Source organism: Chiloscyllium punctatum, chromosome 24, assembly GCF_047496795.1.
Source record: "Chiloscyllium punctatum isolate Juve2018m chromosome 24, sChiPun1.3, whole genome shotgun sequence".
Classification (NCBI taxonomy): domain Eukaryota; kingdom Metazoa; phylum Chordata; class Chondrichthyes; order Orectolobiformes; family Hemiscylliidae; genus Chiloscyllium; species Chiloscyllium punctatum.
Genome location: NC_092762.1, coordinates 54371013 through 54386731, shown reverse-complemented (window position 1 = coordinate 54386731; position 15719 = coordinate 54371013). Strand labels below are relative to the sequence as shown.

The 15719-nt window shown below is 37.7% G+C and overlaps 1 protein-coding gene across 3 annotated transcripts in view; it reads left to right on the top strand.

Moving 5' to 3' along the window:
- sh3gl1b (SH3-domain GRB2-like 1b) overlaps nucleotides 1-15719 on the top strand; it is a 129785-nt gene that overhangs the window by 86799 nt on the left and 27267 nt on the right. For all 3 annotated transcript variants that reach the window (XM_072593841.1, XM_072593839.1, XM_072593840.1), the window contains exons 6-7: nucleotides 3718-3876; nucleotides 10071-10174. In XM_072593841.1, coding sequence (XP_072449942.1) covers nucleotides 3718-3876; nucleotides 10071-10174 — 263 coding nt within the window. The remainder of the gene's footprint in view (nucleotides 1-3717; nucleotides 3877-10070; nucleotides 10175-15719) is intronic.

Genomic DNA, 15719 nt, shown 5'->3' with positions numbered 1-15719 from the left:
AATTATGTATGTGCTGTCCCCAATGTCAAGTGGCTGACGTTATAAGCAGTGACTGTAATATATAGAATTGAAATAGGTATTGGGAAATTGATGTTTAAACTGAAAAGTACGTTTGGGACCTCAGACAGTGTTGATGGAGGAGCCAAACATGCAGATGTTACATTATCAATACTTTCATGGATAGATGTCTAATGAAAGGGAGGAAGTTGGGTGATTAGGGTGTCGGGAAGGGAACGCCATCAGTTGCAGGTCCTATAAGGACACTGACAGGTGGAGGAACTGTTTGATGGTGGCATCACACATGTAACTGAAATGTTGCAGCATGATCGATTGAATCCAGGGATTTGTGGTTGAAGGTTTGGCGAAGATAAACCCTGTCATGGTTTGGGTGAAAGCCAAAAGTCCCTCCTATTAATTATGATGGGGAGGAATCCTCTATTGAGGATGAAGGAGGATCTATCAGAAGTGTTGGTTAGAAGGTTGCTTCATCAGAATAGATAATGGAGAAACTTGAAGAATGGAATAGAATTCTTGCAGGAGGCAGGGTATGAGGAAGTGTGGTCGAGTTAGCTGTCCAAGTCAGTGGATTTATTGTAAGTATTCATGTTTGAGAATTATCACCCAAGTTTTGATTATCCATATGAAGCATACTTTATTCAATTAGTTAATGTTTGTTGATCTCTCAAATATTGTTCGTGATACTGAAAATTACATGTTTGCATTTGGATTAAAAAGTTCTTGGAGCAAAACGTCTTTAACCTTTGAATATAGACTTTTGCAGTTTTAACATTTACATGTCCTGAAACCAACACTACTAGGTAGTTCCCAGACAGTTTATTTCCTTTATTTAATCAAACAATGCCTCATGCTATTTATTCACCGACACAGTAAGCAATTATATTTCAATAGAAAAGATTTTGTGCAACCCATTGGAAGCTAAATTTAAAATTGCCAAGACTACCCTATCTCTTACCATAGATTGAAAGTCTTATATTTAGCCAAGTTCATTCAGATATGCTGAGAAAGGCCGATAATTAATACAAGGGGAAAGTTTTGAATTTGCTCTGCTGAAGTGAAATCATGGTGCATTTCAAGCACATATAGTGTGTTGAAAAAAATTGTTCATACTGGTAGTTTCAGACTAAAAGTGCAAAGATTGTTGTGCAATAGTACAGTGTTTCTGCAGTATATGTACCTCAAGATAAAGGTTCAAGGTTAGAAAGGAGGAGAAGTTTAATGAGAGTTTATTTCCTAGAGCGGGCTGCCCACTCTAAACTGATTAGTTGTGCTGCAAAATAATCCAAACTGAATTTGTACAAATGCACAATAAAATGAACAAATCACCTGGAAATCTGAGCAGGTATTGGATATATCAATATTGACCAATCCTTTAAATCAAACATGAACTATGTAATTATTTTTGAACTTGACCAATGAAATGTGAAAAAATGGGAAAGCAAATTTGCAGGTTTAATTGAAAAAGTTAATTTATATAATTAAGCTCGTTATTTAATCTACATGAAACCTCTCTGCATCAGTGAGCTCAGAAGCTTAAAGCATATGTTTAAGATGCGACTCTTCAGATAAAACAGCATTCAAAGTTAATCAGCAAAGCAGCCAAAACTGCTCCACTTGTTATGAAACCAGAGTTCAGTGAAACCATGATAAGAACTAAGTGACAAACCCAAGTTCTTAATAATGAGAACTACCAATAGACCAAATTCGCTAAAGCCAAGATAAAATATACAGTTTATTGCACTTGATGTTTAGAACATGTTTTGCGTAAGGTAAGTCGATATACTAACTCTGGTATAGGCTAAGGTATCCATTTTATTTGGCAATTAACATAATATGAAGAGCTGCAAGATACATGAAGTCTGCTGTTTCCCACCATTTGCTTCAGATGTTAGATATAGATCACCCATTATGATCCCAGCAGTTCAGGATCAGCTGCAATAGTCTGTGAAAAATGAAGAGAACACTACCATGCACCAGCCTCACAAAAAAAAACTTCCCAAAGCGAATTTGTTTATCTGTCTATGTCTTTCTCTCAATGCTCAGGCTCTTTTTTTTTTAGACATGACATCTCACCAAAGGTGGGGGAACATCTCTCCTGAATGTTAATGATTGTATGGCTAGAAATTTGCAAGAGTCAGCTGTGTGTCCCCAGGTTGGATAGAAGGTGATGCTTCAGTGGCTCAGTAACGGTTTTTACAAATTAGATTGATTTCTGTTCAAATATTTTTAAGGGAATTTGACCACGACAGGTAATTGCAAATAAGATCTGCAAAGATTTAGCTGAATGGCATTACAGGATCAAGGAGCTGGGTAACCTGTCCTGTTTGTATGTTGCTCAAAATCTGTGGATGGGTACAGAGCCCATGCTGGTGTCTTCTATGATTCTATGAGAAAAATACTAGATGGTGGAATGTGATGTTCATTCAGGGCACTGGTATGCTACACTTTTTGATGGTCCATTCAGCTGAGAATAAGTTCATGGCCTATTTACTTCTATATCATCTCACTGATATTGAGGGAAAGATGCTTATTTGCTGCGCTACTGCTCATGGAGCAAAATTGTCAAGATCATTTTTGCATTCAGCTTGAAATAGGCAGAAAACCAGCCCCATCAGAAGCATAGAAATAGATTTTCTAATTGTTATCGTAGGTTATGAACCTAAAGAAAAGAGAAGCTGAGCATATAATTGCAGAAGAAACTGAAGAATAACTTCTGGTTTGATGGTGATTACATTGTTCTTGTCTGTGTCTCTGTTCTGTCCTAATGGGGAGCATTGATACAATGACACCATCTTCTAAAGGGACTGGTTTGGAATCCAAGTTGGCAGTTACTTTTAACTTATCCATGTTGACTGAATATTTTGATCTGTCTACCAAACATAACATAAAAGCAAATTAGTCAGCTCAGTCAGTTGACCATGGAGAAGTAGTGACCTTGATTTTGAAAAACCCTACTCTCCAATGAACTGTCACATTAAAAAGTCAGCATTGAAAGGGTAAAGAAACAGAGTAAACATCACTGATCAAATAGTATTTCACTGCACGAATGAATTTATTTGATTTCTATATAGCTTAGAGTTAATGTTCTGCATTGCTCCCCAGCTACATAATGCAAAAGCCTAAAGTTTAAACCTTGGTCTATGCTGAGAGAACTGGTGTCACTGGGGATGCAGCAATTGGTAGCGCTCCTCAGAGAGAAAGGGATGAGCAAACATTACTACTTCATGGTCCCATGCTGGAAGGAGTGTATGTGTAAACAATAATGTTCTATCTCAAAGGTCCTATAGTCTGCAAGACTTGGTATCTGGAGTCATATAAGAATGATTAAGTGAGTAAGGTCATTGTGGACTGTTGGCATCAATAGCTTTATGCAGACTAAAAGCACAGGCAGTCTCCAGTTTAGAAACTGGTTCCTGGGTACATTTGTAAGTCAGTTGTACACCTATCAGAAGACAATACAGTACAGTACATTACAAAGTCGCTGTTTGTAAGTATGAGTAAACATTCGCGTGTCGAGTCCTTACAAATGGGATTTCATATTAATATTAATTTTAAGTATGAGCATTCATAAGTCAGATGTTCATAATTTGGGAATTGCCTGGAACTATGCATGAATCTTCAAGAAAAAAGAAACAAAGACTATTGTGTGAGAATATTTTAGATATTATTGCATATTACATATCCATTTTGATATTGTAGCATCACTTGAAGAAGTTGGAGGGTCGACGCCTGGACTATGACTACAAGAAGAAACGACAGGGTAAAATCCCTGACGAAGAGATCAAACAAGCCATGGAGAAATTCGACGAGTCCAAAGAAGTGGCAGAAACGAGCATGTACAATCTTTTAGAAACCGATGTAAGAATGAACTGAAGTCCAACTACTTTGTTCTGATTTATTTTTCCTATATGTTTCTGGTGGCTTATTCGTAATTTGTGATGGTAAGAGGTTATTCAATATAAGGTGACAAAATTAGATGTTATAGTGAAGGTACTTAGTTCATATAAGATTATGTAAGATCTGGTGGCTTAGTAAAGGCACCACTCAATGTCGTCGTGTGTCAAATCCAAACCGTGGGTGTCTCTGATTTGATTTTTGTTCTTTCTTCATTGACCTTATTTGCTTTTGGTGCATCTGAGTAAATATAAGAGTCCCAGAGGTCTTTGGCACAGAAAAAGGCCCTTTGGCTCATTGAGTCTGTATCAGTCAACAACAACCACCTAATTATTCTAATCCTATTTTCCAACACTTTGCCCATATGCCTTGGCATTGTAAGTGTACTTACAATATGTTTCTTAAATTTTGAGGATTCCTTCCTCTACCACCCTTACAGGCAGTGAGTTCTATATTCCCACCATGCTCTGGATAAAAAACATTTTCCTGATTTCCCTTTGTTTTCCTCATGTCCTCTTCCTTATATCCCCTCCTATCCCTTCCTTAAATTGATATCCCTTGGTCTTTGATCCTTCCACAAGGGGAAGAGTCTTTCTGTTTACTCTCTCATACCCCCAACAATTTTATAGATCTCAATCATGTGATCCTTTCATTTCCTGTGCTCCAACAAAAACAACCCGAATCTGCTGATCTCTTTTCATGACTAAAATTCTCCAGCCCAGGTAACATGCTCATAAACTTCCTCTGCACTTTCTCCCGTGATGTGGTATCCAGAACTGCACACAGCTACTCTAGATGTGGCTCAACCAACTTTCATATGGTTCCAGAATAACCTCCCTGCTCTTATATTTATGTTTGTCTAATAAAGACAAATAAACCATATGCTTTCTCGATCACTTTATCTACTTGTCCTGCTACCTTAAAGGACCGTTGGTCATGCACACCAAGGTCCCTCTGATCTTTACTTCCCAGGGACCTACCACTCATCATATATTCTGTGGTCTTTTTTTGTCCTGCCCAAATGCACCATCTCACGCTTACCTGAATTGAATTCCACTTGCCACTGATCAGCCTATCTATATCCTCATGTAATCTAAGATTATTCCCCACACTGTCTATCACACTTCCAATTTTCATATCGTCCACAAACTTACTGATGAAACTCCTACCTTCAGGTCTGAATTGTTTACATATACTGCAAACAGCAAGGACCCTAACATTGATCATTGCAGAACCCACTGGACACAGGCTCCAGTCACAGAACCACACCTTGACCATCACCTTCTGTTTCCTGCTACTCGGCCATTTCTGAATCTAATTAGCCAAATTTCTTTCAATCCCGTGACCTCTTAAATTTGTTATCAGTCGTCTATGTGGAATCATATCAAAAATCTTGCTGAAGTCCAAATGGACTAAGCTGAATGGTTTACCCTCATCAACACACCTTGTTACCTCTTCGAAAATTTCAATCAGTTTGGTCCTTAACAAAACCATGCTGACTATTCTTGATTAATCCATGCCTCTTCAAGGGCAGACTAATTCTATCTCTCAGAATTGCTTCCAATAGTTATCCCACCACTGAAGTTAAACTGAGTAGCATGTAATTGCCTGGTTTGTTCCTTGCTCCCTTCTTGAATAATGGTCCACATTGGGTGTCCTCCAGTACTTTGGTAACTCTCCTGTAGACAGGGAGGAATTGAAAACTATTGCCATTGCTATTTCCTCCTTGCCTCATTCAATAGCCTTGGAGAGTCCACCTTAAAGATTTATTTACTTTTAAGCCTGCCAGATCACTCAGAACCTCCTCCCTATCAATGCTAATTTATTTGTGCAATACAGTTCTTCCCTGTTGTCAGTACCCACGTCGTCCCTTTTAGTGGTAATCACTGATACAGAGTGTTTCTTTATAATCTTGCCAGAACCTGTTGCTCCACACACAAATTATCACTGTGGTCCTTAATGGACCTTACTCTTTTTCGAATTTGGAGATGCCGGTGTTGGACTAGGATGTACAAAGTTGAAAATCTCTCACAGGTCCAACAGGTTTATTTGGAGTGCTGCTCCTTCATCAGGTGGTTGTAGAGTATCTTTTCCTAGTTATCCTTTTACTCTTTAAAATAGCTTATGAATTTCCTTGATTTTGCATGCGATTATTCTGGCCTCCCCATTTTTTTGCGCTCCTAATTTCCTTTCTAAGCTTCCCCTTGCACATTCTTTATTTCTGTTGGGCTTCTGCTATTTTTGAGGCCTCAGTATCTGCTGTAAGCTTCCCATTTTCTCTTTATCGAGCCTTGAAAGTCCTTAGATATCCATGGTTCTCAGGATTTGTTGGTCCTACTTTTGTCTTTATTGGAACATTTGCTCCTGTACTCCCCTTATTTCCTGCTTGAATGACTCCCACTGCTCTGACACAGATTTACCTAAACAGATCTGCTCCTAGTCCTCTCTGGCCAAATCATACTTGATCTTATTAAAATTGGTCTTCTCTGCCCAGTTTAGAAATTTGATTTTTGATTTGTCCAAGTCCTCTTTATAACAAACCTGAGTCTAATGGAGTTATGATCACTGTCTGCAAAATGCTTCCCACTGATACTTCAACCACATGCCTCATTTCATTAAGTAAAATTAAATCCAGGACCACCCCTCCTTTCACCTACATAGTGACTTCAAAAACTCTCCTTGATGTCTTTTAAGAACTCTGCTCCTTCTAAACCCTTTCACGCTACAACTATCCCACTTAGTGTTCGGAAAGTTGAAATCCCCTACGATTATTTACCCTATTACTTTTACACTTCTCTGAAATTTGCCTCATTATCTGCTGTTCAATTTCCTTCTCCCTGTTCCAAGGCCTATAGTACTGTCCTGGCAATGTGTTTGCTCCTTTTTGGTTTTACATATTTTAACCCTGCTTTGCTTGCTTATATTCCTTTAAAGCCAACTTTGCAGGCAACACAAAATAAGGTGGAAAAGCAGGTTGTGGAATGGATACAAGAAATGGGCAAAAAGTCGGCAAATGGAGTATAATGTTGGAAAATATGAAGTTGTTTATTTTGGAAGGGAGAACAAAAGAACACTATTATTTAAATGGAGAAAAACTGTAGAAAGCTGCAACACACAAGGACTTGGGGCACTTGTGCATGAAACACAGAAAGCTCGCACGTTGGTGCAGCATATAATTAGGAAGGCTAATGGAATGTTGGCCCTTATTTCAAGGAGGCTGGAGTATAAGAGTAGGGATGTCTTACTGCAACTATACAGGTGTTGGAGAGACCACATCTTGAGTACTCTGAGCAGTTTTGGTCCCCTTATTTCACGAAAAATATTTTTTTATTTGTGGCAGTTAAGAAAAGGTTCACTAGGATAATCTCTAAAGTAGAAGAATTATCTCGTGAGCAAAGTCTAAACAGAGTGGGACTCCACTCACTGGAGTTTAGAAGAATAAGAGATTATCTGATTGAAACATATAGGATTCTCAAGAGGCTTGACAGGGTAAATGCTAATAGAATGTTACCCCTCATAGGTGTCTAGAGCCAAAATGCATAGTCTCAGAATAAAGAGTCACAAATTTAAGACTGCGATGAAGAGGGATTTTTTTCTGTGGATTCTCAGACTTTGGAATTCCTTGCTGCAGAGAGCTGTGAAGCAGAGCCCTTGTGTATATTGAAGGTTGCCATAGATTCCTAACCATTTTGGGAATCAAAGATTGTGGGAATGTCAGATGAGCCACGATTGGAGCAGGCTGAAACGACCAAACGGCCTACTCCTTTCATCTTGTGGTCTTTATTGGCCCTGATTCCACTTATTCCTGTTGCTTCTCAGTTAATCCCTTTTCGTGGAATTATAGAATCCAACAGAGTGGAAGAAGGTCGTTCGGCCTATTGACCAACCCTCCGAAGAGCAACCCACCCACACCCACCTCCCTTTATCATATAACCCTACATTTCCATGGCTAACCCATCTAACCTACATGTCTTGGTACACAATGGGCAATTTATCATGGTCAGTCCTCCTAACTTGCGCATCTTTGAACTGTGGGAGGAAACAAGCACCACGCAGACATGGGAAGAATGTGCAAACTCCACACTTCTTCCAAAAAAAGGTACACTTATTAAAATCATGAACTCATTAAAACACCCTGTGTCACTATTTGATTTGTTTATACAATCAGCAGACACCTGTAGCTGTTAAACTGGAACTCCCCTCCCTCTGTTCAGTTGAAGCTGAAATGCTCGGACCCTGATCTTCAGAAATTTATCAGTGGAACCTGAAGTATTTGGCCTTACAAATTATATACCATGAAAAAGGCCTTAAAAACAATGAACCAAAGCAAATGCAGAAAGCATCTCTTTCCTCCTGCACAGAATTCCCTAAATACTCCAGGTTTCCAGATTCTCTCACACACGCGCGTGCTGTGCCTCATTCAGGATTTGTTCTCTCCCAACTCTCATTTGTATCTTACTGAAGTCAGTACAGGTAATTGGATTCCTGTTTCAGATCACTGTTCAATGCCATTGCTAGAAGTTGAATGTGCATACTTTGTTGTTAAAGGAAACAAATTAGACTCCGCTCCAAAGTTCTCAGTCTAGTAACACACTTTTGGCTAACGTAATGATCTCAAGTAGACAAGCAGGAGGCTAGATGAATACAGCAAACCAGGCAGCATCAGGAGGTGGAGAAGTCAATGTTTTGGCTTCTTCAGGACTGGTCCCCAGTGTTGACTTCAGCACCTCTTGATGCTGCCTGGCTTGCTGTGTTCTTCCAGTTTCCTGCTTGTCTACTTTCAATTCCAGTATCTGCAGTTTTTTTGTCTCTAATGTAATGATCTCAGCAAAGATCAGTGGCTTCTGATGGAAAGCCAAAGTATTTCAGGAAGATTATGATATATTGTGAAGTAATGCTTTAACAAGTTTATTCCTGATCATTAAATTCATCAATGTGCCATTTTTCCTACAAGGATTATACTCTTGCTTAATGGGAAATTGTATTGCTTGATAGAACCATTCACTGAGGGTAATAATTGTGTATAGGCAATGACAGTAACTAGTCGAAGCTTTTAGTGAGTGTGCTGAGAACATTTACTGAGCTCTCATTGAAGATTTGATCAGATATATGATGAATCAACTTTATTATTGTAACAACATAAAACCTTCTTTTGGCTCTGCTGAACAACAATTCCCACAGCTCTATTGAAAAGCTTTCTAAGCTTGTGGCGTTGGTCAGGGCATAATAAATGTTTGATTTTCCCCTGATTTGGAATGTTCTAATCCTGCAGATTGCTTCATCTCTGGCTTCAGCCAAGTCATAATTTAAAAGTCAAGATGTGTCACACCCAAAAAAAGAAATTGTCCTGTTGATACTGAAAAATACCCAAGTAATCACCAAATATCCTGTTACCAAATATTTCTTTCTGCTATTTCCTGCCTTCTCTGATATCCTTACTTCCTATTTCATTCAATAGACGAATTCATACTTTCTTGATGTCTCATAGAGAAGCAAATAATTTCAATAATATAGAAACTAATTTCAATTTGTGTGAAATCATATATAATTTACACCCCACAATATATGACGCATTGCTTCAGTTTTGGACTTCATTGTCAGTTGTCTTGTAAAACATAATGATCATGGTTCAGCACTAACATCCCAATGGGATGACTCAATAGTCTGCAATTTTGGTAATATTGATGGATAGAGGAATGTTAGTCAGGAGAGCAAACTTCTTCAAACAATGTCTAATGGACAGCCTGGGTCTCATTTTAACCCCTCTCACAAAGTAGTGCAATCCTTAACTGCTGTATTTCCTCAGTACTCTCTTGACAGCTATAAGTTTTCATTGGGATAAAGTGGAGATGTCCCATACCTTTTATTTTTCATATCTTCAGATGGAGCAAACTTACACAGTTTCACAAAAAATATTTAATTAGCCTCAGGGTGAAAGTGTCCTTGCTATTTTTTTTGTTGAACCTGAGCCAATTCTGCGGAGTAATTTCAGAATTGATCAATGTAAAAGTGTTTAGGCATGAATCACTTTTATTTCTATAAATAGCTATTGGACAGGAGGGCATTTTAGGATGAGAGATTAAGTCACTGTAATTGAGTGAAAATAATTTCAATCACTTTAAACTAGCTTAAACCAAACATGGATAATTTTCTTCCAGATCGAGCAGGTGACTCAAATGTCAGCCCTCGTGGAAGCACAACTCGACTATCACAAACAGGCCGTGCAAATTCTGGAGGAACTTTCTGATAAGCTAAAGGAGAGGTAAGAAAACAACAATTTTGTCCAACTTTATCCAGCTATTCAATGAGATTGGGTATCTTAACTTAAATGCGAGATTTTGAGTTATTGAAACAATAAGGTGCAGACAGATTTTCCCCACCTGCCTGGTTTGAATTAAGATACCAGCTAATGTTGGTCAACTTGAGCAATGTGGACCTTTAAATATCACACTGTAAATGTCGTATATTTGAAATAGTGTAAAGTTGTACCTGTGTAATGTAAAGTAAGATAAAAATTGCTAAGTCATTACTGATAACTTCCATCAGAGTAAAATGGATAGTACAAGGTTAAGACTGGCTTATAATATGTGAAGTAAAGTGGCATGATGCTGTTGCAATTTGAGAACACAGAAGTTCCTTTTAAGTGATCTTTTCAGGAATATGCTACTAGCCATGCCAAAAGTTGTCATTTATAGAAGAAACATTTGGATTTAAGTCACATATTTCATGCTCTCAGGATGTGCTAGAGCACGTTGCTACCAAGAAAATGTTTCTTGTAAATATAGATACTGTTTACAGGTTATAACTTCTAGGATGTGTCGAAATGGTGAAGCATGTTCACTACAATTATAACAAGATGCTTTATGTTAGGAATCATACTTGAGTGCAAACACATGGAGATCAGTGCTGCTAAATACCTAGATTTATTTACAATGATCATTAAAACAACTTCTGCATTTAGTGACATTGGACCATAAGTTCCCACCATTTGGGTTTTTTGTGACAGTTGGAACATCAGGAAAAAAAAAGCATCTTTCCAATTGTCAGCTTTTGTAACTCTGTTATGTACAGGAGGGAATCGACAGAGGATTCTGAGGTCTGTGTCTTGAAAAATGATGGCCCTATAACTTATCAAATGCCATGTTAAAGTAGGATAAATGAATCCTGAATTTGAAGTTGTTTATTAATTAAACTTCACTTCAGGATTATTTTGTTACTGTATTTTGTGTCCATTAATATGAGACCAATATGTTGAATTTTGAACACGATGTGTTATTCTTTGACTTCGGAGAGAGTCCATTTCTGTTTCTTAATGTTGCTATACTTTCTGAGAGATTCTCAGAATGCTTGCTGTTGTTTGGAATCAGTTTCCTTGGAAACAGATCTTTCTACAAGCCTGGTTCATTGCAAACTTTTCATTAGGTGATAGGATTGTCAGCCGGGAAAGATTATTTTAGAAACGGGGGATAAAAGGACAGCTGCTCAAAGGAAGTTGCTCCAGATCTTTGAAATTTGAGGTAATTTCTGCCTGTATTTTGTGTAACATGAAGCACATCCTGGTGTCCCTTTGTGAATGTGCCACGTGTCAGCTTTTCACAGGTAACATCCATAGTTCCAAATGGATGCAATTAAAAATACAATTTCAATTTCTTTCTTGCCTTCCTCCAATGTTTGTTTTTCTGGTGTCCCTCTCCCTTCCTTCCTTCCTCTACATTAAATCCTGATTGAAGGAGTGGTTTTGTGAGGAAAACTTTTTAATATTGATAAATGCAGAGAAAGGGATCCGTCAGATTTGCAACTTGTAGAAAATGAACAAGTGGAGTGAGACCCTGTTTTCTGTTGTATCTGACAAACTCTTGGGATCCAAAAACATCAGATTGTAGATACATTTGGAGTTTTGAGATTTTCCTCATTCATTTGAGATCATACTAATAGCACCAAAAGCAGAGGTAAATTGATAGTAGATTTATGATTTTAAAAATTTGGAGGTGATATCGGCTGTTCTTCAGAGCCACTTAGTGGTTAAAGTGTATCTTTATTAAGGGATACAGCCAGAAACTCAATCTGCTTGTAGAGGTATCTCAAGCTAAAAGCTGCCAGCTCAAGCAAATTTTCATGTCCTTAACTGACTTTGGTGTTCCTAAGCTAGGAAAGAGACTCCCTGTCCTCCTGCTATCCATCCATTCCTACTGGGAACTGTGTGCATGCATCCAAATCAAGATTGGACTTGGCTGTGATAATCAAGTGGTCTATCAAAGCTCACTATGTAGATATAAAAAGAAGTGATTAATTGAGCAAGATTCTCTGAAATGGTATTGGATTCCAGCTGAAATACATTCAGAAGAAAACCAACAAGAATATGGAGCTAAACTTATGCTGATAGTGATAGACCAGGCAGAACCTTTTTTTCTTTGAGCCAAAATGTAACTGCTTGCATGAAGTAGTCTGGTAGCAAGCCACAGGATGGCAGTTAATCACTTTATTGTTGAATTACATGCAGCAGGTACTTAAAGATTTCCATTAGAAATTCCTGTCCCCTCACAATGATGAGTAAATAATACCTGATCAACCATATCTTAGGCTAAAAACAGAGTCAGATTTATTAAGTGAAGTTAAAGAGAAATAAGAGCATCCACTGCAAGTTGCAGAACTTTTGTTAATCCACCCTCACTATTTCAAAGAACAAAAGCATAGAAATCAATCATTCTTGAACTTGCAACATGTTTGAAAGAAAAATGTTATAGGAAGTTAGAATCCTTGGTTACCCTCAAGCATTCAGTATTATTCTAAAACAGGACTGTTTGAACCAAGAAGAGCCTCCCATATGTTTTTTTTTCTGTCTGGTATGGAGCTTTAATCAACAACATCAGCAAATTTTCTAGCTGAAGTAACATACCAAACAGATTCACCATTGGTAAGCCAAAAAAGCCAAAAGATTGGTTCTGCCTCTTCCTTGAAGTCTGGGCTTTGTTATTAGCTGTTTTGGTGAACTTCACGTTAACAATGATTAAGCAGTGCACCTAGACAGAGGTAATTCACCACCATTGAAATGATATAAGCACTCGAACCATAAATTGTATATTTCATGTACCTAATTCTTTTAGCAAGTTATAGTTGAGTTATGAAAGCCACAAACTATCCAGGTATCCCATTCATAAAGAAGGATTTAAAATGTTTTAACTTTTGACAGATTCATAGCATTGTCCGTTTTTCCTCTGCAATTAGTATCAAGTTTCTTTGCATTTAAAATCCAGAAGTTGTACCCTTTGCAAATAATTAAGGAGAATTGAGTAACTTATTTAAACACAGAAGAATTGATTAACATTGTGGAAAACATATCAAACCTGCCTTAGAATATTGGGAGACTGAGCAAGCCTGAAAAATAACACATAAAATGATGCAAGCAAAATGGGGAATTTGTTAAAAAGCACAAGCATTAACATTGGTTTCTCAGAATGAGTTTCAAAGCAACGTAATCTAAAGTCTCTGAATGTTGCTTTCAGAGTGGATACAAGTCACTCCACAAAACCAACTATTTGCCTCAAGCAATCAGTGCATGTTGCCTTTCACCATCCAGGCAAACAATCATTTCCTGTGACTTTTAGCCATCAGTTTTTATGTTGTTTTTTGCATTTTCCTATGTCTTATGTAAGCAAAGGTGTTGAGGGATATGGGCCAAAGATAGCTATATGGAATTAAGCCACAGATCAGCTTTGATCTCATTACATGGTGACAGGCTTGATTGGCTGAATGGCTGCCCTCTGGTCATCTGTTCCTTCAGCATTCCAGCTAATTTTGAATGCTGGTGTGCAGTTTCTGCCTCAACCAATAACTTCATATCTTTTTCTATGAATACATTTCTCCTAACCTTATAATCTTTTGTTCAAGACTACATGATTCATGGAAATAACTTCTGTATACCCTATCCCATATCAAAACTTCAATTACAAAACTTCGTAAAATAGCATTTATCTAACAAAAAGGCCCAATTTTACCGTATTTTAAATTAGTATTTCATCTTATCACTCAGAATGCTGGTGAATCTGAGTTATGCTTTACCCAAACCTCAGTTTCCAAAATATGGAATCTAATGCTCTGCACCTTAGCTTGAATTGGATCTTGTGTCAGCTCTTCATTATCCCATGTGAATTTTATACTCTGATATAAATTCAAGTTCCATTGTATCTTTTGTACAGCTTTCAGTTTGAGATTCTGTCCACAACTTTTAAAAAGTGCTGGAGAAACTGAGCAGTTTTGGCAGCATCAATGGAGAAAGTTTCAAATCCAGTATGACTCCACTTCCAAAGAATAGTCATGTTAACCCTCTTATTTTTTTTCTCTCCACTGATGCTGCCAGATCTATTGAGTTTTTCCAGAACCTTATTTTAATTTTAGAGTTCCAACATATGCGGTATTTTGTGTTTTTTTTTGGAAATTTGTCATTGATACTGAGTGAGCCTGCACACCAAAATACCTTTGATCTTTCACATCACTGGACCTACTTTCATTCAAACTATAAGTATTGTTTTACATTTAATTAAAATGTGTCCCCTCAAATTTACTAATGTGAACTACCTCAACAGTATTGTTTTGTGGCTCCTTCAGTACTATTGAATGTTAACTGTGTTCTCTATTTTGATAATACCTGCAAATTTGAACCCTATTGCATATAGGTATGCAGCCAAATTATTCATATACACATGACGATCTATGACCTGAGCGTAGTATAACGAAGAAAAGTTATTTTAAAATGTATGTAATCAGACATAAAAATAACTTCCTTTCTAGAGTTTGCGTCAATTGTAACAGGGTCAATCTTATTTTTCTCGAAAATAATGAAATGGTGTTTTGTTATTATTTGTTGACCCCTGACTTAGAATTAACACCATCAGGAAGATGATTATGACCAGAAGGTGTTTGGCTGGTGGACACATGAGAGAGATACATGTAGAGAAGGTAGAGTGTAGAACTTGTCACACACAGATATGGGCACAAACAGCAGAGACAGAGAGAAGGCGCAATTTTTGTGAGTAAAAGAAACATTCATGAAGAGGTCAGTTTATCTGTTTGACAAAAAAGAAATGGGAGATCTTGGAGGTACTGTGCAGGCTGGCTCAAAATAGTCCAAAACCTGGAAAGCTATGTGAATAATCTGAAATGTTAAAGGGTTGTATTTTATTTCCCGGAAGTCATTAAACTATGATGAAAGTGTTAATGGCTAGTCAGTGAAAAGGAGCACTGGAAAGCTGCGCCATTGGAACTGCCATGACCCAGAAAAAAAAAGTAAATAAAAGTTTGTTCAGCATACCTCTGTAACCTATAAGTGAAAGCTATTATTGGATAGGAATCCCGACCTTCCATCTGTGATTAAGGAATTCTTAGGCTATGTAGTGCAGGTAATATTGAGTTGGTTGTGCTTTCCTAAGGCATAACTTTATTGAAATTAACCTTTTTATTTTTTAAATTATCTACTCGTGGGATGTGGGTGTTGCTGGCTGACCAGCATTTATTGCCTGTCCCTAACTGCCTTCAAGAAGGAGGAATCCATGTTCTGTAGGTTCACCTTTGATGACCTTAGGGAGGGAATTCCAGGATTTTGACCCAGTGACAGTGAAGGAATGATGATATATTTCCAAGATAGGATGGTCATTGGCTCAGAGGGCAAATTGTCGGTGGTGGTGTTCCCATGTATCTGTTGCCCTTGTCTTTTTAGATGGAAGTGGTTGTGGGTTTGGAAGGTACTGTCTCAGGATATTTGTTGAATTTTTGCAGTGCATCTTGTTGATAGTACACACTGCTGCTATTGA